A 24,364-nucleotide genomic window follows, 5' to 3' on the forward strand; every position below is an offset into this window, starting at 1 on the left:
CAAATGTACGGTAGGCTACGGGAGAAACTTGAGGGAAGTTTGTGTGGGGTATTTTGATCTCTGTGTTGTAGTTCTTTTTTGCTCAGGTTGGATGGATCGTCCCTCTGACCGCCCCCACCCTCCCGCGGTGTTCTGCCAGGCCGATCGCTGGGTCTCCTTGGAGGTCTGCGTGGTCCCATCCCGCCCGGCGACACTGCGTTGGAGAACATTTCCCTACACTTGATGTAGCCAACCCAGCTGGTGGCCGAGATAGCCCCCGATTGGCTCTATGGACCTTTTCGTTGTCAACATGGTGATGCAGTAGGCCATTTTGCTCCACTTTGGCAGTGTTGAGAGAGTCTATGTGGGTCAAGAAAAGGTCCAAAAGGGGGTTGTAGTACAGACCAGATCCGTAATCTCTGGTGTTTGCGGCGACTGAGACCAAAGAAGACTACAGACTACAGAAGGTTTGGTTCAGTTATAGTAACTGTGGTGAAGAAAAGGCCATTGTTGTTCCGTGTCCTGTTAGCACTGGTAACACTCCCATGCTGTCTTTGCGGGGCGATTCATGTAGGACTTTAAGCAGCTCTCTGTTGGTGGAATTGGTTTCTGTGCAACGGTCTGTGCGAAATGTGAGAAAGATGTCTTGTTTGTTTTTCGACAGTAGGGGAATTGTGCCCCTATGTCTCCTCGTGCAACATGTATTATAGGTAGGGGAGATTCGGTCATGTTGGCAAGCGGTGAGCAGACCTCGGGTTGATTGCCAACCATGTAGAAAGGGCCCTGATGGCTTAGGGGCTATATCTGCTGCGCATTTATATGGTGGGGTATAACCAAATGCTGTGCTCGGTGGACCTCGCAGATTTTGTCAAGCTCCATGTCCACCAATTTAAGAGACTGTAGGATGTAGTAGGGATTGCTCCTGTCAAATGCCAAAGTTGTTGGTCAGCTTGTGGTTTGAATTAGTTGTTGAACTACTGAAGTTGTATATGCGCGTGTGCCGATTGTGCTTGTTCTGTATGAGATTGTGGCTCGAGTCCCAGGCATATATCTGGTTGTGGTAGACACCTAGTAAATGCATTTGTTCATTTTGGTATTCCCTGTGCACGAGGGATCCGATTGGATGCATTTGGTCTTCCTTGGTGGAATATTTGATCTCGTTTACCAAGGTTGTTGTTCATTTGGAAGTTTTGAATTCGCAAAGTTTTGCTTTGTTGGGTGTACACTTGGGTGAACACACTCATTGCGTCGTTAATTTGATTCTTTGGCGAGGCCTACTCTTTTGGCTTTTACCTTAGTGCCAAATCTGCGAAATTGAAATTTGCCTTCTAGTGTTGTGCCTGGCACTCGTGGAGGTATTCGCCTGATAATTTAGGATTGTATACGAGAATAATGTCCTAAATTTAATTAGAGGGATAGATTGGAAATTTATACAATGATGCTTTTCTAATTTGGTAAAATATGATCTTGTGGTTTCATTATAATAGGTTAAAATATTGTGTTTCTCTCTCCTTGTATGGAGTAGGATGAAGAACCACATGGCGAAAGTCTTTAACGTTAAGTACACACGCTGTTTCCCATGTAGACTGGATTCGCATCCAATATAGTCATAACCTGAAACAGATGGTAACATTAGCCAAAACCTGTTTATTCCCCAGATAGCCAAAGCCCGGAAAATTAGACATCCTATTTTTAATGTTAAATTGGGTTTGGTTAAGTAACGTAGATTCACTTTGTTTGTATTTACAATGATAACTGGGATAATACTTGTGTTTTCAGACCTACACCTGATACTCATCGCTGGCGTTTAAATTCTAACCTGGTAAACTTTTTGGTAGGACTGGGTTCTAATGCATTAACAAGATGCAACAAACTAATGTAATAGACATATTTCTGTTTGTGTACAGTGCAGTTGCAACTAATCTTCTCAAGGAGAATTCACTGACAGGTAAAGAACACTTGAAAGTGATTGAGGACTGGTTGGAGCCCAGAGAGACTGAGTTTGGCTTAAAGGACAACTGTGAAGTGGGCTGAGATTAGATGGATCTCACACACACACACACACACAGTTCTACAGCTACGAGCGGACTCAACCCTGGGGTGCCGCACGTCAACAGTAATGCCTGGTTCCTGACAGCTGGACTTATTCAAGTCCTGATGATTCTGCCATGAGTTAGAGAAGGCAACCTCCAACCGAGAGGATGGGAGCTAAGGAACGCTCTGGTTCTGGGATGGGAGCTAAGGAAAGCTCTGGTTCTGGACAACGTTTACTGGGGCACGGAAGGCCAACTGCACGACATCATGCCATGCTGATTGGGTCCATACCCAAAGTCACTGAGGGGAAAGTAAATGTTCTGGTACTGGTGACCATCACTTCCGACCCGGCCTGCAGCTATAGAGTTCTTAGATAAAACTGATCATCTTGGCATTCACAATGAGAACACAGATTCTCCTGACCTGGCTGATAAAGCAGCTAGAATGGAGACAACTAGAGCTGTGTCATGGTAACCTGGATTTGAGCTTTGAAGGACAACACCTTGGAATATACATCTGACTTTCAAATTTTTTTACAATGGCCTGCCAAGAAATTGTTTATAACTGACTGTCTGACATTTGGAGGAGCAGAACTTTTGTGATGACTTTGGAAGTACATCAAATTGGAACCATGAGAGGACTTTTCAGTGAATCTAGTAATTGGCATGAGAGGAATATGTACCAGTGACAAATTGAAGGATGTATTCAGTGATAGGTGTTTACACACCCACGTGTCGATGCTACATACCCCAATATATGTGTCACCTGAAATTACTTCCTTTGACCAGTGATTTTAACATAAAAGGTTTTGCTGTACTATGTTATAGTTCTGTGTAATGAAAATGTTGAACTAAGGTACATTTGAGAAATGTCTGTCTTTCTATTGCCTGGTATGTTAATCTTTACTTTGATTGTGACACATTTCTGTATAATATCAGAGCATCACTAGGTCCTTTGACCATCTGTTCTCCCGCCTAGACCAAGAAGGGTGCCAGTCCTTAGTTTTTTAGGAATGTGATCATTGGGGGGAAGTAAGGTCAGTTGGCCCCTTTAGGTAAAAACAACAGTAAACATTATGGCAGGGAGGATAAATTGGGGGGACAGCCCACCCTTTGGGTAAAACCTATGTGACACAAGTCAGATGGGCAGCATCTTACCCCACCCCTTTTTTCACTATAAGTACTGATGGGAGTTCGTGTATTAAGTTAGAGACTCCTCAGATGATTATTTTTGTAAGTGTTTGACACGTCTATCTATTTGCAAATAAAGTGTTCATTGTGCAAGAGAATTTTGTCTCTGTCCTTACTCCTTTAAATGTTCTGATCAATGAAATTGCCATCACTAAGCCATCACTAAGTCCTGGCACTAAGCAAACAGGCAAGCAAACAGACAGACAAGCAAAATGATGGACTGACAGTCAAGAGAATAGACAGACAGACAAAGGGAAACAGACCAGTGCAGGATCCAGCTCTTCATTCAGTAGAGCTTCATTTCTGATCAGTGCGACACGCTGGGCAAAGCGACATGTTGAGATGGATTCCTGAGGCACAGACAGGAGAGGAAGAAAGAAGGGAAAAAGAGACAGAACGGGTAAGTTAATTGAATAGGCATGATGATTATTTACCCTAAAAAGTTCCCCATAGTCAAATAACACCCCAAAAAACTGATTTTAAATCAGCCTTTCCTAACCCTCTATTACAAAACAAAGCGTAGTGCAGTCCAAAATAAGATTTTTCTCTGATAGGCTTTTTCACATTAGTACAAAGACAACATCAAATGTTGAAACTGAGAAATTCTATTGTTTTGGGAAAAATACATGCCCAATTTGAATTTGATGCCAACAACACATTTAAAAAAAGTTGGGACATTGGCATGTTTACCACTGTATTGTATCACAGTATTTGGGAACTGAGGAGACCAACTGCTATAGTTTTTAAATGAAAAGATTTCCCATTCTTGCTTGATATAGGATTGCATCTGCTCGACAGTTTGGGGTCTCCTTTGTCGTATGTTTCGTTTTATAATGCACCAAATGTTTTCAATGGGTGACAGGTCTGGATTGCATCCAGCCCGGTTTAGCACCTGGACTCTTTTGCTATGGAGCCATACTTACAGTATGTCATGCTGTAATATGTGTAGAATTTGGTCTGCCATTGGATGGAAGCCATTGTTTCTCCAAAACCTGAATAAATTGTTCAGCATTAACAGTGTGTCTAATGGTGTGTCTAACAAATGTCTAATGCACTAATGCAGTGTTTCTCAACCTGGTGAACCCAACCCCCAAAGTCACCAAGCCTACTTGTTTTGAGTGGTGTAAAAAATAAATAGAATTAAATTATATTTTCTACATTTCTGTAATGAAAAGGGATTCATGATTCATTGTCAACAATAATTAATGTATCCAAACTAAGCAGCATTATAAAACATGAACACATAATCGCGGGTGTGCGATACCACAAATGTTGGGTTCGATCCGATACCAAGTAATACAGGGCCAGAATCACCAATATTGATACCAATACTGATACTTTTTAATATTAAAAGTGGCATATGTACGTTTATGTAGAGGAGAGCTTCTTGTAATATCCAGAGTTTTGGGAAAACACCTAGGTAAAATAACAAAATAATTATATCCATAGCCTATGACAGACTACCTATTTCCATATTTCAGGTTTGAGATATATTTTAAATTCCATAAAAATAAGTAATTTAGATATATTTCTATGGGCTGAATATACTATTTGAATGTCTGAATATAGTCTATATTTCACACCATCCTCCTCTTTCGTTCAGCCATGGCATTCATGCATGCAATAAATGTAGGCCTATAGGTTGGATTGGCAGTGGGTGCTGGTAGTCAGGGTGCGTACTGCGGCGTGCTTTGCGACACGTATGTTTGTTGTTTGAGTGCACCGTCATAAGCATATTAGCAACAGCAGTGGAGCTGGAGAAGCACTTAAGATGTGTTCACGACAACACAACACAACATTGTTTACAAAGTGACAGGTCTACTCTTTGATGAAATGGGTAGGCTGAAACTGGTATCAATCTTCAAAAACCAAACTTAGTATTGACATTTTTGTATCAATCCGCCCACCCCTGATTTGAACATTGCTAGCTACCTACCTACTGTAATGTGTAGCCTACCTGCATTAAAACAAGAAACCAGGCAAGCCTAGTTCAGCCAGCCTGCAATAGAAAGCGTTGCCATCTCGAGATTCGAACCCGGGACACTCACATGGAAGGCTGTGTCGTTAACCATTACATTACAGAGCTGTACATTAAATGGGTAATAGTCATAAGAATTGAGCAATTGCTAGCATGTCTGCCAAAGCTATTTTCTTTCATGGCATAACAATGTACTTTTTTCTTTAATTTGTGAATGACATTGATACAATTACTATCAATAAACGTGCCGATAACTAACTTTTTCATCAAGTGAAAAGATGAGAGAATTGTGGAATCTACCAGAAACAGTCGCAATACTGTATAACCGCAAACAGTTTTATTGCGGCCCACAAACATTTATAAATGTTGTTGCTCTCAATGGATTCAAACTTAGGTCTTCCACATGAGGAGGCACTGTCTTTAACCACTACGCCACGGCATTCCACGTTTCAGCAGTCGCTAGACACCATGGAGCATTGTGTTAAACTGACTAACGTTTCTTATTAAGTTTACCTGCACCATAGTGTCTATGAACTGTATGGCTTTTGCCACTGGCCGTTTTAACAGCTTATTAGCCAGTAATAGGCTAACTAGTATCTACTAACTTCCTAGGAATAATCATAAGAATTGAGCAATTGCTATCAAGACAGTCGCATGGCAGAAACAGTCGCACTATAACCATATACAGTTTTAGTTAAGGCTTACTAAAATGATAGGAAATGGGCATGATAAACTTAACACAACACAGATGTGCTTACTAACTCTGAACAAAGGACCATAGATAGGACGTGTTGCCTGTTACTGATGGGCCCCACACATCCTGTCCTTACCTCCTGCTAGGAGTTGCCCATGTGACTGACATAGGCTATATGGATAGATCCATTGACCATAGGTTGGAACATACCATACCATACAAGTGTCTTTTGTAGGATAAACCTTTCTTATTGGAGGGTATTGGAATGTGTAATGGTTGGTTATGACCACTGGCCACTTCCTATGTATCCTGGCAGAAAAGACTGTGTTGCCTCTGTAATTATGGGAGAGATAGAAAGTGGAAATGGAAGGTCAACATCATAGACTCATGCTGAATAAAGATGGCTCTCCCCTGACTTCGGGTTGCATTAATTTTGTTCATGGATCAAACTTGGAGAGAATCTAACAATAACGTAACTACTGTATGTTGTAGCCCGCAAATGTGTTTGTCTATCCAGACACAAAACGCATGCACGAATGCGTACTTCGAAAATCCACCAGAAACAGTCGCAATATAACCGTATTATTTCAGGCTTACTATAATGTAGATACTGAAGGTTTTAGCCAGCAAAGTTTTTGTCTATAAGGAATAATTCATAATGCGTAAGTCGCTTTGCCTGTGAGGAGATACGAACGTGGGACCTATAGTTTACAGGTCCACTTCTCTAACCACCACGCTATTTAACAAAGAGGACTCAGTCAGTCAGAGAATTATATTGATTTATGTTTCATTGTAGCAATGGACAAGATCCGAGTTGAGTGCATCACTTGCGGGGAGTAGATCTCATCAAACCTGCTTGCATTAAAATGGCAGAAATAATATGCGGATCACAGGTTGCTGACAAATGAAAAAAATGTACCGCTGAACAAAAATACAATCAAAGACAGAATTGATAGAATGGCAGGAAACGCTGTGAACACATTAATCGAAAAGCTGAAAAAGAGACAGTTTTCTATCCAACTGGATGATACAACCACAGTAGCTGATGAGGCTTTGCTGATTGTATATGTGCAGTACATTGATGAAACCGACCTGAAATAAGACATACAGCGTATGTCTGTAAATCTGAACACAACCACCTGGGGAGAAGATTTTTTGTGCAGGTTGATGATTACTTTACAAAGCACAGTTCACTATGAACATTATATTGCATGCTGTACTGAAGCTCACTCAAACAACAAGTCTCTTTTCAGAGCTGTGTGAGGACAAGGCACACCAAACACTCCTCCTGCACACTGATGTGCGCTGGCTTTTGCGCGGTCATGTGCTTGTACGTTTTGTAGAAATGCGTTTCGGAGTGTCCACAACCAAAAACTGTCAGAAGATTTTACAGATGAGTTTCTCATCAAGACTTCATATCTGGCTTATATATTCAGGCTGTACAACGAGACAAACACACACATGCAGGACTTTAGAGGCCAATGTACTGGAATGCAAGGAGGCAGTGGATGCATTTTCACGAAAACTGAGCTATAGCAGTTTCCAACATTGCAGAAACAGTCTGGGAGGAAAATATCTGCTGTTTTGGTCAGAGAATTCACAAACCACATGGAGCGCCTACAAGATGAGATGTAATCACGGTTCTCAGATGTTGATGATTACATCGCCAAGGACAGGTGGGTGATGGACCCATTCCTTGCAAAAGAAAATGGATGAACAGTCAAATACTCTGTTAAAAACATACCTCCTTGAACATGGATACAAAAAGTTCTGGCGTGTGGAAGGACCAACCTTCGCTCCAACGCTGGCACATGTTTCAACAAGAGTATTCTGCCATTTGCCACTACATCCAGAGACTGCTTTTAGCGCACAGGATACTATCAAAACAAAAGCATGCAATAGATTGGATGTGCACAATGACTTTCATCTGGCTGTTACAAAAATCACACTTAACATCTCACTGCTGGCTGGACAAATACAGGGCCAGAGCTCCCATTAAAGACTATGTCAGGTATGCAGTGTAGTTAGGAGTGATAATTAAACTGAAATGTAACACATGGAAAATTGGGGTCCTTTGGGGAAAAGTTGGGAAACAATGCACCTCCATAACATCACGGATGCTGGCTTTTGAAATGGGTGGTGATAATAAGCCAGATGGTCCCTCTCCTCTTTACACTACTTTTCCAGTCTTTTGTTGCCCCTGTCCCAGCTTTTTTTTAAACGTGTTGCTGGTATCAAATTCAAAGTGGGCATGTATTTTCCAAGAAACAATAACATTTCTAAGTTTCAACATTTGATATGTTGTCTTTGTACGATTTTCTGCTGTCTGAAGCTTTTAAAATTTGAACATCATTGTATTCTGTTTTTCTGTACATTTTATACAGCATCCCAACATTTTTGGAAATGGGGGTGTAATACTATTAAAATTATAATAATTATTTAACCTTAGGCAAGTAAGTAGTCTGAGAACATGTGCATCAATCACCTGGGAAATATTTACAGGGTAGAAGAGGGAATAGAAAACATAATCAATAAATGCACTAACTTTAAGGTGGAGATGATTAACCAGCTCTGTTGGTATTGAGGGCCAGGGTTATCACCCCTACTTTTACAATCAGTGACATTTAGAGATCACAGAGTCAGCACATCTGTTAAACATCTGAAAGAACCAACTTTACGCAGGACAATGTCACCTTCATTGCCATGGGTATTTGATACTTAGACCAGAGGGAAGAGAACCCCCTACAGACAATCCGTTCTCCCATTCAGAGACAGACCAGAACAGACTTGCTCAACTTCAGAGGCAAACCAGCAGTGGAATGCAGTGTGATAAGCATGGTGGCAATGGACTTGTAATGTAATGCTTCTTTATTGGACTTTTAGTGTAAGAAAATAATCAATGGAATTTCTGCATGTTTTGGTTAAAGGGAGTTCTGGACACCAGGTCATAAATTATTAAATAGACCAGAGAACGTTCCAAACCTCTTAGCAAATAACAGACAATCATCTTATGGTCCTTCATTTAACCTAAGGTTTCCAGATTTTATTTTAAAATCTAATTTGAGATCCAAAAGATTACCTAAGAATCATGTGGCCTGTCTCTTTTCTAAATAAAGGCTTTCACCTTTAATGTCAATGGTAGATTTGAAACAAATGTTTTCCAGATACAAGCAGGTATTATAGCAAGGGGCCCATGGTGACAATAGTGGTTCTTACATCCACGTTTCTCCTGTCCACAGACACAGTGGCGATCATGGTGGTCATGCAGTTCCCTCCCAGACTGTCCCGCAGCACAGAAGTCATCATAGAATTCCGGTAAGGAATATGCGTGCGTTTTTTCTCTGAGAGAGCAAGGATGACCTGGTTCAAAGAGCAAAAAGGAGATATGAAGAAAAAATATGGATCAGTCCGTCCGTTCAGGTTTTGTAAAGTTACACATACACCACTGCAGCATTGGTTTAAATCTGGCTTACTTCTATTTCAACACACTCTCCTATATATTTTCCACTTTTTATCCAAAATTACAAATAACAAAAAAACATAACTAAATGGAACTATTTCATGTCTTTTTTTTAATAATAAAACATTTTGGTTATATTTGGTTAATGTTGTCGGTGGTTACGTGATCGTATTGTTTTTAAGACACACATGAAAACAATAATCCTCCTCTCTGTTATCCCCACTGTCTACAAAAAATCCATGTGCCCACTGAACTCTGACCTGCTCAAGGTAGTGGAGCGACAGGTTGATGTACTTGGCCTCCGTGAGCAGCTGCCCACCTACCCCCGTCTTGCCCACACGCTCTGAGCCGGCAAGGTCTACCAGGTGAAGCTTGGATCGCCTCACTATGGCTGAGCCCGGATCTCGCCCACACACGTGCACAGTGAATATGCAGTGGGAGCGCGTGGATGCCTGATTCATAGGAGTCTGGGGAGGAATAAAAAAGACAGTGGGGAGGTTAGGCATTATGTAGATATTTAGTTAGAGTTAGTGTGATGACAATACCAACAAGTTGCAACAATCTGTGAATGCCAGAGTTTGCTTGTAATGGAGATGGAATGCAGTAAGGAGTGGGGCACTCACTGCTCATTATTGGGCTTTAGCATAGAACAAATTGAGTGGCATCTATCAGTCCTACTTAATTTCTGCTCCAGTAGCACTCAGCTGAGAGTTCTGGGCATGCTCTGCTCAGCATTTTTCCATTTCCTTGTCTTCTCCATCTTATCTTAGATATATTGAAAATTAAATGATCACAAAACCTACATGATCACAAAAGTAAATGGTGTGTTCATTAAATTATCATATTAAACAAAACAATATGGGGACGTCATTTATTCTGTGACAACAGAGCTATTGTTGGGTGCAGGGAGGTAGGAGACGAAGCGCAGAGCGAGTGTAGAGTAACATCCTTGTAATAGTTGTCTTCTCATGAACAAAAAGAACAATAGGAGAGGCACAACCGAGAACTGAGGCAAACAGCACAAACAATGATGATCCACAAACTAAGGAAAAACAACTGAACTTAACAAGGGTCCCCAATTAGAGTCCACACAAAGCAGCCAGGCTGTGGCCTCCAGGCACATAGAGGTACATAGAGGCACCCCCAGCCAGGACCTAACAGCACCCAGAGCAGCAAGAACTCCGTGGGTGAGAAGGATTTTCCCACACTCAGATATGCTCACACTCTGGTCACTGCTTTTAAATGATGGGTATAACATTGTTATTGAAAGAGCACTTCACCCTGGGGGGACCTCAGGTAGTGTGTATCAAGTCTAGGGCGGTGAGATTTGTATTAAACATAAGTGGCTAAAAGGAGATAGGTTTGGTTTTTTTGCACACAAAAAAGCCCACACAACTACGTCACTGTGTGGCTTGATGGTTGAGCGAGGTCTCGTAAAATAGTTTAGTCATGTTTGTTTCATTTTGCTCAGACTCCATGTTGTACCTGTCAAGCTACAAGTCCATGCTATATATAGTCGCAGTTATCCTTGACTGATAGAAACATAGCTGAAAGACATCCAATGGCTCTATCAACAGATATATTGATAAATGTAAAAGGTGTCAACCATTTTTCCTCTTTCTAAAAGACGACAACACTACACTCCATTACTTCCTGCTCTGCCAAAATCCCTCCTGTTCACTCAAAGGATCCTTTTAAACATAACCGCACAGTAGGCTGGAGACCTCTGTCTGTATAAAAGCAGTTTTGGAACAGACTGTGTAATGTGGAAGATTAATTAATTACGCATATATATTCCATATTAATGATGCATAAATATATTCTATTTGCATAAATTTGGTTTTATGAAATGTTTTAAATATGAAGGTTTGTGTATATGTTATATAGACTGGATACTTTGCTCAGTCTACGAGTTGGAGAAACGTGGTCAGTACATAATGGGGACCAGCTATACCTTGCTCTCCCTTTGGCCCCAGGCCCATATATGGTTGTTATTTATCTTATATCTCTTATGTTCCTTAGACTTGGAGCATTCAAATGAGAACCAGATGTTAGAAGAAAATATAAGGGGCCCCTCAAAATGTGTGCCTTAGTTATACAAATGTTGAGGTATACGAGTGTATGCTTGTTTAAGATTAGATAACAAAAGTCCATCTGTACACCGTACTCCGTACACAGGAAGTCACGTTCATTTAAATGCGACAGTAAATAACCAATGGGCTAATTTAAATTCAGTTTGGGATGTCAATAAAGTTGAGGGCATCGAGTATCGAGCCTGTAACATTGTGAACCATCGACTATCAAATGCTGCAATAAATATTTGAATGACTCTCTCCCTTGACGACCGGGTATGCAATCATTATTTCAACCACTATACGAAACAGTTGTTTTCTAAAAGCATGCTGCCGCGACCTGATGGACAAGTTTGAATGATTCTACTGAAATTCGATTGGAGAGCTTCAGGGCTCGTTTTGCAATTGTGAGGGAAATAAGTTGTTTTTCAAGGTTACTGGTTGCGGAGAACAACTGTACAGTGAGTTGTAAAACGACACCATTTAAGAACTGTCAAGATTGCAAAAGCGTTTGGTTGACTCTAGCCCTATGACGAACCGACTACCCGACTCATCGCATGGAATCCTTTCCATGGACATGGACAGTCCGTCTCAATTTAGTGGGAAGTTGACCGGTGTGTTTCAGTAATTAACTGTATTTTGTTGACAATGCTAATTGTTTTAGGCGGTTATACAGTGACTTGTACAAGTAAAATATAATGCCGTCCAGTTGTACAATATACAACAGGAAGACGACTGCAGCCTCTGGCATGATGCGCTCATGTTTAAATATCATGGAGCGAATAGGACATAAAGAACGAAAAGGTTCATTCACAACGATGCCTGAAATAGTTTTCAGACTAAACAAGATGGATTCTGAGGATGATGTGAATGGGTCCAGATGAAGTTGGAACAAAGGAAAACAGTTGTAAGGCAGGAAAGGAGACATTCAAGGACGAAGATCTATTTTGTTTGATCACCTGGCCAACCAACAGTAGCCCAGATAGCAAAAAATATCCGCAAGGCTTCTTTTTGCCGCCGGCCCTTAGCTGTCGGCTATAGGTGCGTCCTGCTGGCGGGGATGAAACGTTTGCCGCCGAATACGTCACTCCCATTTCTTGCGAGATTTTTTGACTGCTTCATTTTCTCTGGCGGTTGCCTTGGTCTAAAGGACCGCGGTCCTTCGGCGGCAAGACGCTTTTAAATAGGCTACTCTCAAAATCGACCGGCCATGTTGGTTTGGACACATTCGCATCAGTTCGTCGCTCAATCGCGAGTTACAGTCTGCTAGCTAGCAAAGTCATCGACTACCATCGTTTAAGTAAGTACATGTTTCCTTTTTGTGTAACGCAATATTATGTTGACATTGTTTTTAGTTTATATATTTAAAATGTGTAGTCATCTTTGTTCTGGCCTAACTAGCTAAAGTAGCCTTGTTAACGCAATGTTGTTAGTACATGTTGAATTTTAACGAGCTATAATAGGTAGCAAAAGCTTTACATCTAGAAAACACTAAAATTTAAACTTAGTCTGTCTTACAAAAATAACAATGTATATATGTTGTTTAAATTATTTTGTTTGCCTGAACAAGTATGCTGCTAGTCCAGTAGCTAGAGTAAGTGTTAGCTAGCACATGCTGTTTTGCCTTTGTTACAGTACACACTGTGGCTAGCATGTTTTGTGCTGTGTTGCTACTGTACTGGATTTAAGGCGATTGTGATTTCTAATTCTCTGAACTGCTGTACTTTTTATGTTTGAGGAAAATTCTGTGTTCACTTGAATCACAACACCCAATTAATATATTTTATTTTTAACAATTTCACTGTTCCACATTTGGCTGATAATGTTTCCCCCCCACAGCATAGCTACTGTATATTCCTAACGTTAACAATCCGGTTTTGTTGCAGATACCTTGGCCAGAGCATAACCGATTATCTTCACCCAAGAGACCTACTGTTGGTCAATCGTTTTGGTTTTAAAGGTAAATACATTGTTAGTCACAATGTTTAGTTACTGGGCCAAAAGGAAAATAATAATGAAAAGAGTTGAGAGGGACAAACAGGACATTCACTTGAATCACTACATTCTACAGAAGTTGCATTGATTCCAGAAAACCAGGAAAATGTTGAGCCATCTGTAGACTTCAGAGTTGGTATGTAAAATGTATTGCTGTGATGGTTAATTTGTGATCCTGTAACTAAACTGTACACTTTGTTAGATTTTCAAATTTCTGTTCCCTCTTTCTCAGAACCAGGTTTCTCCCCAGTAATCCAGACTCCACTTCAGAGCCAAGAGTTTGAGTACAAGTAAGTGATGTTATTTGTGATGTTTTTTGTCTTGGAAATTATTGCTTCTATTTAAGATTAGGAATCCTTTTATCCATAATCTGTTTTTCTTTAGGGCACTTGACTTTCTGGATAAAAGGTGTGGAGGTGTGTTGTACATATCATTAGCTTTGCACAGTTCAATTATTGTTTCATTACTGAATATGCAATCTCTGCAGTGAAATTAAAGCTGTTATGTTTTTTCCCCCAGTTCGTCAAGTACTAAACTTTACACCCCCAGCAGAAAATGTACCCTGGCAGCAAATGGGTAAAAAGGCTGGAGGTATGTAATACGTTGCGCTAAACTGTAACATTTAAGTCCAATTCATTACATGTATGCAATAACTTCAAACATATTTTTACGTCAATGATTATCAATAGGAGAAAGTCATCGCTCCGTTATTGGCCCTTGGACTCCCCTGGCATCGCATGTACAGCATGAAGTTTTCAGCAATGAAGGTATATTCTAGGCCTATGTCCTAATGTCCAGTTTTTTAACAGTTTTGAAAATAGTGCCTTTAGTTTTCCAGAACGAGAACCAAGCCCTGAGGGAGGAGAACCAAGCCCTGAGGGAGGAGAACCAAGCCCTGAGGGAGGAGAACCAAGCCCTGAGGGAGGAGAACCAAGCCCTGAGGGAGGAGAACCATGCCCTGAGGGAGGGCAGCCATGCCCTGAGGGAGGGCAGCCATGCACGAGCAGGTGAGAACATGCAATCTTTCTTTAATTTTACTTTTTTGTGTGTAATGTCGGTTCAGAATGACCATATGCCTTTCATTTTGTAGCTTCGGGTGACAGCGGCTCGCTTCAAGAGCAGGTGAAGCTATTTGGGACAATGCTGAAGATGTTTGCTCGCACTGGGCAATCAGATACAACTTGCAAACCTGTGGTTGTTGATTTAATTCCCACTGGGTCCACATGTACGTGTATTAGACCTAGGTATAAATGTCATTGTTTAGTAATTGAGGGACCAGGACTGACTACTTTATTCTTTTATTCTGGGAACCCCTGTAGGTGCAGATCAGACCCTAGTGCTGCGACGTCTTGGAGAGTTTGGCGATGTTGTGCGTAGCATGGAAAACAAAATGGACACTATGCTGCAACATTTCAGTGCCAATGTGTCTGTTGGAGAGCTATCCCTGGCAGGGGATGTTTCTCCCCCTAGACACCCAGGAAGATTTGGTGTTTCTTGACAGCATTTTGAGGGAGGATAAAGAGCTCCAGGAACGATTTGTAAGTGTGTTGCTTTCGTTTATAAGGCCATAGGGTAATCTAAAAAGTCAAATTAAGTTTGTACACTGTATATTCTACAGTCTAAATCCACAGCCTGTCACATTTTATATTTATGTATGAGAAGCTTGCAAGAAATGTAATTTAACACATTTTTGGATTTTCAGCTTCGGTTTTTGACTATCAAATGTGGGAGGGACCTGAAGACAACAGTGTGGAGAATGCTTCAGAGTATTTTCTCTAATAACCTTGCCGTTAATACAACCTGGACTGGTATAGGGGATAAAACCTGTTTTAGAGACCTGTTCCTGAAGACCATTGTTCAAAGCATTTTTTTTAAGTTGATGCCCTTATGCCTTATGCCATTCAAATGTAATGACAGATCTGTATTTTCTACAGGGGCCCTCCGGAAGAACCCGGCAACCCAGGATGCCACTGATGAGGCGGTCCAGGTTAACGTTACACGTTACCTGAAAGGAGCATCAGACTGTGAAGGAGGAAAAAGCCGCCCAGATGAGAAGGACCCACAGCCAACCCCTTAAACCTAGGCTGACTACTGACACCCCAGCATCCCTGAACTGGAACACTTTCTTTATCCTGCAGTCAGTAACATCAAGAAGCCAGAAGTGCCAGACTACACTCACCAAACCCACCCTGTTTTTTTTTTGTATTAACTTTAGTATTGGCTTATTTCATTCCATCTTAACGATTCTATTATAGTTTGTAAATCCTATTTCATACCTGTTACTTGATATTGCGCATTAACTAGTACCAACATTCTACTTTCATTTCATCACTATGCTTAAGTGTTATTCAATTAATAATAGCTTGGAAATACTATTTCGTACCTCTGATACTTGATATTGCACAGTACCTGGTAACAAATATTCTACTTACTCTGTTTTTAACATCAGCATTTTTCATTACATCACAGTGCTTAACTGTTATTCTATTGTTAAATATAACTTGTAAATCCTTGTGCCACAGGTCAGCATTGCAGTTATAATGGTCTGTTCTACTACTGTTTTTACCTCTGTATTTTTATATATGTATATCAAGTTTTGTTTATCACAGATACAAGAGACACATCTTAATGCAGCATGGTGTACATATTGTGCTCCAGGTCAGCAATGCCATTATAATGGAATATTCTACTCTAGAGCTTTACTCAATGGCTTGAAAATGTGATGTTCTACCTCGTTTTATTTGGTATCCTGCACATTCTTTGGTACCAAATATCCTCATTACTTGTTATGTTTACTGGTAATTATTTTCATCCCAGAGCTGACCTCTATATTATTAACAATGATTGTGTTTGTGTTGTAATTTGCTTGTATGGCTGTTTTTTTTAACTAACATTTTATTGGAAACCTGCATGTTCTGTGTGTATTTATGTTTATTTTTTTCTGCCTATTATTTATTTCAGTGATCTGACACATCTTGTTTGAATGACAGTTACTGTACTTTGAAATGTGGAATTAAAACACCAAATGGAAATTTGTCTGGTTTGATCAATCATTATTCTCGATAAACTGCATGCTATAAATATTAAATATATATATAAAAGCGGCAGATCGCTCAAAAACCTTTTGTATAACGGCGGTGGAAAGGCGGTTGGACCACGGGCCGGCCGCAGAACACAGGCGGTAGGAGTGCGACTTCCGCTTTTAAAAAGCGTCTGCCGCCGGCGGAAAGCTGGCAAACGTGTTTGCGATTTAGACATTCTGACGCTTCTACTGTCTTTGGAGGACCGCCTCCGGTCCGCCGACTCATTGCTATCTGGCTAGTCTCAAGATGGAGTCTCTGTTATGGGACCTGGTGTTACGAAGAATTCAGTGACCTTGTGAATTCAGTGTGCCTGTCGAAAGTGCACATGCGCTGCTACCGAATATTCCTTTCTGTCAACGGGAGCATGTGATATCTCGTGCACTTCTCCTCGCTCCTGACATTGTCTTCCTTTTAAAAAGCATCTGGTAACCTAAGCTTGTTTGCGCTACAATATATTATATAATATACAATATATTAACCAATATTAACAAGCTACCCATATGGAAATTATATGTATTTTAAAAATATTATTTCTATGCATTTGACAAATGCATGTCAAAGCGTTGCAATTGAATTCCTTTAATATAGTTTGAAAAAACGTATTACTATAAATGCATGGCTGTGTTACGAACACACAACTTTCCGCTCTCCTGTTGGGCGCCCTACACACTGCCCCAAACAAGGATAAGCTAGTAGTGGTTTTTACCATGGACCACAAGGTAAATCAATCAAATGTATTTATAGAGCCCTTTTTACATCAGCAGTTGTCACAAAGTGCTTTTACAAAAACACCCAGCCTGAAACCCCAAGGAGCAAACAACAACAGTGTTGAATTTCAATTGCTAGGAAAAACTCCCTAAAGACCACAATTAAGGAAGAAACCTAGAGAGGAACCAGGCTCAGAGTGGTGACCAGTCATATCCAGTAAATACATATAATTGTGAAAAATGCATTCAGTAAAGTATTTTCTACACAAAATACATATTGTAATGAGACCATGTTTGTCAGTGAAATACATTTGGATAAAATTAACACACGGTAAAGGGGTTAGGATAGAGGGGCTGAGCTGGCCGGTCCTAAGTATTTAAATAATATAGTCCAAACATCCCTAAACTGAACTTGCCTGCCTCAAGAACTGCTTGGCTGAAAACTAACCAATACAGAAATACAGTGGGTGGTCCGCTCAGTTCTAACTATTGTTTTTAGACAAGGTTTTCCCAGAGATTGTGTATGTCCAAGGGCAACACCACAACAATACATACTCACATGAAACAGGACAAAGTGCGATGTACACTCACCTAAAGGATAATTAGGAACACCATACTAATACCGTGTTTGACCCCCTTTCGCCTTCAGAACTGCCTCAATTCTACGTGGCTTTGATTCAACAAGGTGCTGAAAGCATTCTTTAGAAATGTTGGCCCATATTGATAGGATAGCATCTTGCAGTTAATGGAGATTTGTGGGATGCACATCCAGGGCAAGAAGCTCCCATTCCACCACATCCCAAAGATGCTCTATTGGGTTGAGATCTGGTGACTGTGGAGGCCATTTCAGTACAGTGAACTCATTGTCATGTTCAAGAAACCAATTTGAAATTATTTGAGCTTTGTGACACGGTGCATTATCCTGCTGGAAGTAGCCATCAGAGGATGGTGGCTACACCACCACCAGCCTGCACAGTGGTAACAAGGCATGATGGATCCATGTTCTCATTCTGTTTACGCCAAATTCTGACTCTACCATCTGAATGTCTCAACAGAAATCGAGACTCATCAGACCAGGCAACATTCTTCCAGTCTTCAACTGTCCAATTTTGGTGTGCTCGTGCAAATTGTAGCCTCTTTTTCCTATTTGTAGTGGAGATGAGTGGTACCTGGTGGGGTCTTCTGCTGTTGTAGCCCATCCGCCTCAAGGTTGTGCGTGTTGTGGCTTCACAAATTCTTTGCTGCATACCTAACGAGTAGTTATTTCAGTCTATTTTATTTTATTTCAGATATATTTTTTCTAATTTTTTTTCTTCCACCGTTTTTCCAAGTTCACCTACTTCTGCTGGCTAACTTCTTTGTAACTTTGGACACTGATAGAGGGCTATCCCGATCTAACGCACAGCAATTTTGGTGTCTATAGGCCCATGCCTCTGGCATGGGCCTATAGACACTATTGAGTCAAAAATGGGATTTTCAAATGCTCCTAACTCGGGCTCTGATTGCCCTAGAGACACAACTCTGTTTTCATTTGCGCCAAATTGGATTTTCCGGCATTTACAATTTTATAAAAATGCTTAGATATTTTCACAGGCCACACATTTTGTGCAATCTTCCTGAAAAATGGCGCATATGATCTTCAGACCAATCCTAACAAAAGTTTTGAGATGGATTTTTGATATGCAAAACCAGTAAGTAGTCTGTTACAGCCAATCAAATATGTCGATAAGGCCACCAAACAGGAAATGAGGGTGTGTCTCAGCAACTGTTTTTCACATAGTCACCAAACTTGGTATCCATGGTTAAAAGGAGGAGTAGAGGAGGCGTGCTAAGTTTGCGCAAATCAATCATGTGGGGGTGATATACCAGAATGTCATTTTAAAGGCTCATTACCCCTGAAATGCAAACAGATATTGCAAGCAAACATGGTCTATTTCATGAGTGATTCAGGTTGTTTTACTGCAATAAAAAGGAAGTTGGTTTGTGCAAACCATGTGACCGTCCCAAGCCAATGAAATTCAAGCTATGACGCCATCAACCTTGATCAGTATAAGCTCCTATAATCCCCCAACAACCAGTAAAAATATGGATGAGATCGGCCATTGAAATTTTCAAATAGCGATTTGTCCGTGCTCCTTATAGCTAAAGTACCAAATTCATCTCAAATTGTGCTTTGTGTTGAGCCAAATAAAATTGCCTCTTGCACTATGAGCTGTGTCATCTTTGTTTCCCGGTATTTTGAATAGATTAAAAAGAATACTCCCCATCAATAATTATTAAAACTAATAATTTCCTGCGTCCTACAGTTTCACAGGAAGTTAAGGCATATTTCCACAACCATATATCAGATTCTCACCATATTTGGTTTGCATAATTGGTATGACAAGATCCAGGGTTCTGGAGAGGAGAATACGGCCGATAGTAGAACCTCGGATTCAGGAGGAACAGTGTTGTTTTCGTCCGGGCCGTGGAACACTGGACCAGCTCTATACCCTGTCGGAGGGTTCCTGGGAGTTTGCCCAACCAATCCACATGTGTTCTGTGGATTTGGAGAATGCATGTCAGGTCCCTGTACGACCGAAGGAGGAGTTTGGTCCGCATTGCCGGCAGTAATTCAGACTTGTTCCCAGTGCATGTTGGACTCCGGCAGGGCTGCCCTTTGTCGCTGGTTCTGTTCGTAATTTTTATGGACAGAATTTCTAGGTGCAGCACACGATTTCGTCTCTGCTCTTTGCGTAACAGGTGATTTCAATCACTCAAATCTGCAAACAGTTTTTCCCAAATTCCATCAAAATGTATTTTGCCCCACCAGAGGGGACAATACAATACACTGGACTAATTGTACAAAAACATTCCAGAGGCCTACAAAGCCATTCCCCTCCCCCACCTGGGTCAGTCTGGCCACATCTCAAGTATTTACCCCTCATTAAACAGGTGAAACCATCAGTGAGGTCAGTCAAAGTGTAGCCAGAGGGAGCAGACTCACTATTTCAACACCAGTTTCAACAAACAGACTGGAGATTGTTTGCCAGTCAAGCCACCCTTGACTCCCATACGGACATTGAAACATATGCTTCCTCCGTTCTGGATTACATCAACACCTGCACCACCGACGTCACCACCCATAAACTAATTAAGACCTTCCCCAACCAGAAGCCTTGGATGAACAGTGAGGTCCGACAACTACTAAAGGCACATGACGCGGCATTCAAATCCAGCAATGAGCAAGCCTACAGCTCATTCAGGGCCAACCTGAAAAGGGACATAAATATGGCTACAAATGACCATAAACTGCGCATCGAGGAGCACTTCAACAACGTCTCTGATTCTTGGCGCATGTGGCAGGGCATCCAAGCCATCACAGACTACCGGCCAAATAGCGGTTGCTCCATAGCCAACTGGAAGGCCCTGCAACGGGTAGTTAAAACCGCGTAGCACATCACTGGTGCCCAGCTCCCAGCCATCGTAGACCTCCAGCAAAAGCGGTGTCTGCATTGGACACATGGCATCATCTGGGAGCCTTCACATCCATGCCAAACTGTTTGCCCTCCTACCATCAGGCAGGCAGTTCAGGTCTCTTCATTCCCGCACCAGCAGGCTCAGGAACAGTTTCTTTCCATCTACAGTAACCCTGCTGAACTCTGAGACCCATCACTAACCATACCCTCCCCCCTGCCTCTCGGGGACCTTGTTGCAATACTCCCTTTGAAATACCGGACTCTGACACTGCCTTGCAAAGTCTGATAAGGTTCTTTTCAGTTGTTACAGGTATGTGTCTACCTCGGAAACCACACTGCTGCTACCTGCATTTACAGTTGCACACATCACCTTGGACCTTCAACTTGCCTTCATTGCACTTAGAATTGCCATTATACTTGCATTTTTCAGCTGTTACATATATGCCTACTTCGGGACCTAATTGCTGCTATTTCTGCACATGCTACCTTACTCCTTCAATTTGCCTCAATTGCATATTTAGAATGCCATTTAGAATTGCCATTTGTACCCGCACAACTATTTATCCCACTTGTAACAAGAGTTGGGGAGTAATCCGTTACGTTACCAACAAAAACATTGTAATTGGATTACAGATACTTTTGAAAAAAGGTATGATTACTTTTGGATTACTAAAATGTAAAAAGAAATAATTATGACATGTTGTATGTTTGAGTTTATTATTTAAAAAAAAGAGATAATTGAACCAAAATATGAATTGCGCACCTCATTTGTGTGTGATCATGCGCGCAAAGGTGGACGTGCATAACCAGGAGGAAGCGCAAGTTTAAATTTATCGGGTTTTGGTTGGCTGGATGGCTGGTAAAAACAGAGTATAGCTTTGACAATATTAGCTGAGTGATATAACATTTTATAAAATCTTATCTACTCTATGCATAATTCTCAGAACAATGATAGGCTATAACCCTACCTGGTTTCAAGGTTTATTTGTCAAATGCACCGAACAACACAGCCAGGACGAGTTGCATAATTCTTACAGGAATTGTTTAATAGATTAGGCAACTATTTGTTAGATAGCTGTTACATGGCGCTGCCTTCCAGATAAAAAATTCTATGGAATTTACCATGAGATTTGAGGAGAAAAGGTGTGTTGGGAAGAACATTGCTAAAGGATGATTATTTGCATTTGACACGGCCACATCAACTCCGTCCATACAGGTAGGCCATGTGATTCTGCTTGCTTTGCATCTCTGAAAATTGTGTTCATTGGTTATCATTGGCTGCTGATGTCATTTACTTTAAGCTAATAGTGCAGGTTTATAATCACAGTTTATTCATTCATTTGTGTTTTGAAAATCCATCACTGGTTGCCATAATAATCGCAGGTTACGTTTGCGGGGGGTAAATCTTATTTCTATGTGGGTGTTCACGATTGCAAACGTACATTCGCGTGCCAGGGGTTACTGCAACATTTTTGACAATTTTGGTTGTGAGGCAAATCAAACTACTGCAGATTTAGTTTATGCGCAACTATGGATATCTTAATTTTCATATACATCAATGTCAATATCCTTTGACATTTACTTTTCAATAATGTTTTGAAGTGTTAGAAATTGGCGGTTTCGTATAGTGGTCAAATAATGTAGAACCCGTATCAAATCGAGGGAGAAGTTTGCTCACGTTTATTGGAAAATTACAGCACAGATGTCATTCGGTGAACGTTCCATTATCTTCTCACTGTAATGTTAGTTACAAGTTGGCCTATACATTAAGGGCGTTTCTAACTAGGAAAGATCAGGTTTCCAAGACAGTAACCCCCATGCCAAATGGCTATCGTAAACATTCCTTTGGTCATTAAAGCACAACCTACAGAGAGATAATCAAAACAGAGAGGTTTCTGTTGTTCTCATTATCTAGGCACGTTCACTTCCAATGAAACATACATTCATATTGTAATTGTTAATGCTCAGATTCCATAGAAGCAATTAAAAACATGAATAAAACACATAACAGAACAGGCTTAAGAATCATTAGATTATTTTCAGATAAAAAAAAGTCTGATTCTGGAAGATCAAGGATTATTGGATTAATTGGAATGACTGAATATATGATAGACATTTAGCGTGTTATGTAGAAATGTAGCCCAATCATATTAAAGTAAAAAGCAATGGTTTAGAAACCCATTTCCAAAGGCACTGCAGCTTACATAAGGTAAAATGTGAATTCCGTTTTTGGCCAGATATGTAAACTCTAACATTGATTGATCTCGCAAAAGGTGTTCAGTTAGTTATAGGCTATTCCTATTTGTTTTCCAATGCCTCTTAATATGAAAGTAATTCAAAGTAATCAGATTATGTTACTGAGTTTGAGTAACCAAAAAGTTACATTACTGATTACAAATGTGGACAGGTAACTTGTAACTGTAATGGATTACATTTAAAAAGTAACCTACCCAACCCTGATTGTAACATACAATGTACTTAATACATTTTCTGACCTCCTCTATTTTCACATTTAGTATTGCCATTTGTACAGCATTTGCCTTCTTTGCACATCTATACATTCCACTTGTAATGCTACTTGTACATTTTCTGCCCTCTTCTATTTGCACTTCTGGTTAGATACTAACTGCATTTTGTTGTACTGTGTTTGTACATGTTCAATGACAATAACATTTAATCTAATCTAATCTAACAGAGCTTCAGGTTTGAAATCTGATTACAAATATTTCATGGTCTGATGAGACCAATATCAAACTACTAGGCCTGAATGCCAGGTGCTATGTCTGGTGAAAACAAGGCACTTATCAGCACCTGGCTAATACCATCCCTATAGGGAAGCATTGTTGTGGGAGAATAATGCTATGGGGATCCATCTCAACAGCAGGTATTGGAAGACTGGTTCAGGATTATAGTTAAATAATTAAAATGTTGTTGTCTGAAGTTGAACAACAAGTAAATAGTCCAGACAACTTTATTTATTGAAATATTGTGTCCAAGCAGCTGGAAAGTTAGGAAAATTCCGTACATTAATCTTGTTCCTAGAAATCTCTGTCCAAATGTGCTGTGCAATAACGTCGAGCCTAGGTTAACAGCAAAGCGGATATGAATAGCAAAGGGTAAGAATCCTACTGTATATAGAGGAGCAGTGACTGGCTTTGGCTACCCTGTGGCCAGGACTATTGGCAACCAAACTTAAAGCTCCTGCAACCCACCGGTGGGTTGGGATCAATAATGAGTTACTGATTACTGTAACTCATTACTAAGTAATGAGTTACAGTAATCTGACTACTTTCTAAAGGTAACGAGTAACATAACGTGTTAGTTAAATAATGCGTTACTCAATTTCCAACAGTGCAACCTACGAAGCTTGATGTAGTATTACTTTTCTCTAGGAGCAAGTGGCAAGAAAAGATGCAAAGCGCAGCACCAGCTCTTCCAGATAAAGGACATGATTCATATACCAAAGCCATTCGCCCAGCTCCCATTCATTTCAAAATGATATGTAGCGTCAGCTACCAATTTGTTCATTAGAAGGCTGAGCTCGGGTGAGCTTTGCGATTCTGTCTTGGGAAGCAGTATACTGTTTTGACTAAATCATTATTACCCCCGCATTGTAACCAATCACAGCAGTTGCTGTTACATTATGTTTTGCTGGGATCAAATTGCCTGTTGGGAACTTGCCGGTTGGACAACCAAAGTTCGATCAGAAATCAT

The 24,364-nt window shown here is 40.6% G+C and overlaps 1 protein-coding gene and 1 long non-coding RNA gene across 4 annotated transcripts in view; one reads left to right on the plus strand and one right to left on the minus strand.

Annotated features, from left to right (window-relative positions):
- kif6 (kinesin family member 6) overlaps positions 1–24,364 on the minus strand; it is a 273,774-nt gene that overhangs the window by 192,941 nt on the left and 56,469 nt on the right. For all 3 annotated transcript variants that reach the window (XM_020044540.1, XM_029125384.2, XM_013131828.4), the window contains exons 7-9: positions 9,596–9,802; positions 9,092–9,235; positions 3,467–3,553 (exon numbers count right to left, since the gene is read on the minus strand). In XM_020044540.1, the coding sequence (XP_019900099.1) occupies positions 3,467–3,553; positions 9,092–9,235; positions 9,596–9,802 (438 nt within the window). The remainder of the gene's footprint in view (positions 1–3,466; positions 3,554–9,091; positions 9,236–9,595; positions 9,803–24,364) is intronic.
- Positions 14,593–15,528, plus strand: LOC117595584. Its single transcript, XR_004576834.1, has 3 exons — positions 14,593–14,627; positions 14,722–14,940; positions 15,337–15,528. It is a non-coding gene; the product is annotated as an uncharacterized LOC117595584 (long non-coding RNA).

The sequence above is a fragment of the Esox lucius genome, chromosome 15 (genome assembly GCF_011004845.1).
Source record: "Esox lucius isolate fEsoLuc1 chromosome 15, fEsoLuc1.pri, whole genome shotgun sequence".
Lineage (NCBI taxonomy): Eukaryota > Metazoa > Chordata > Actinopteri > Esociformes > Esocidae > Esox > Esox lucius.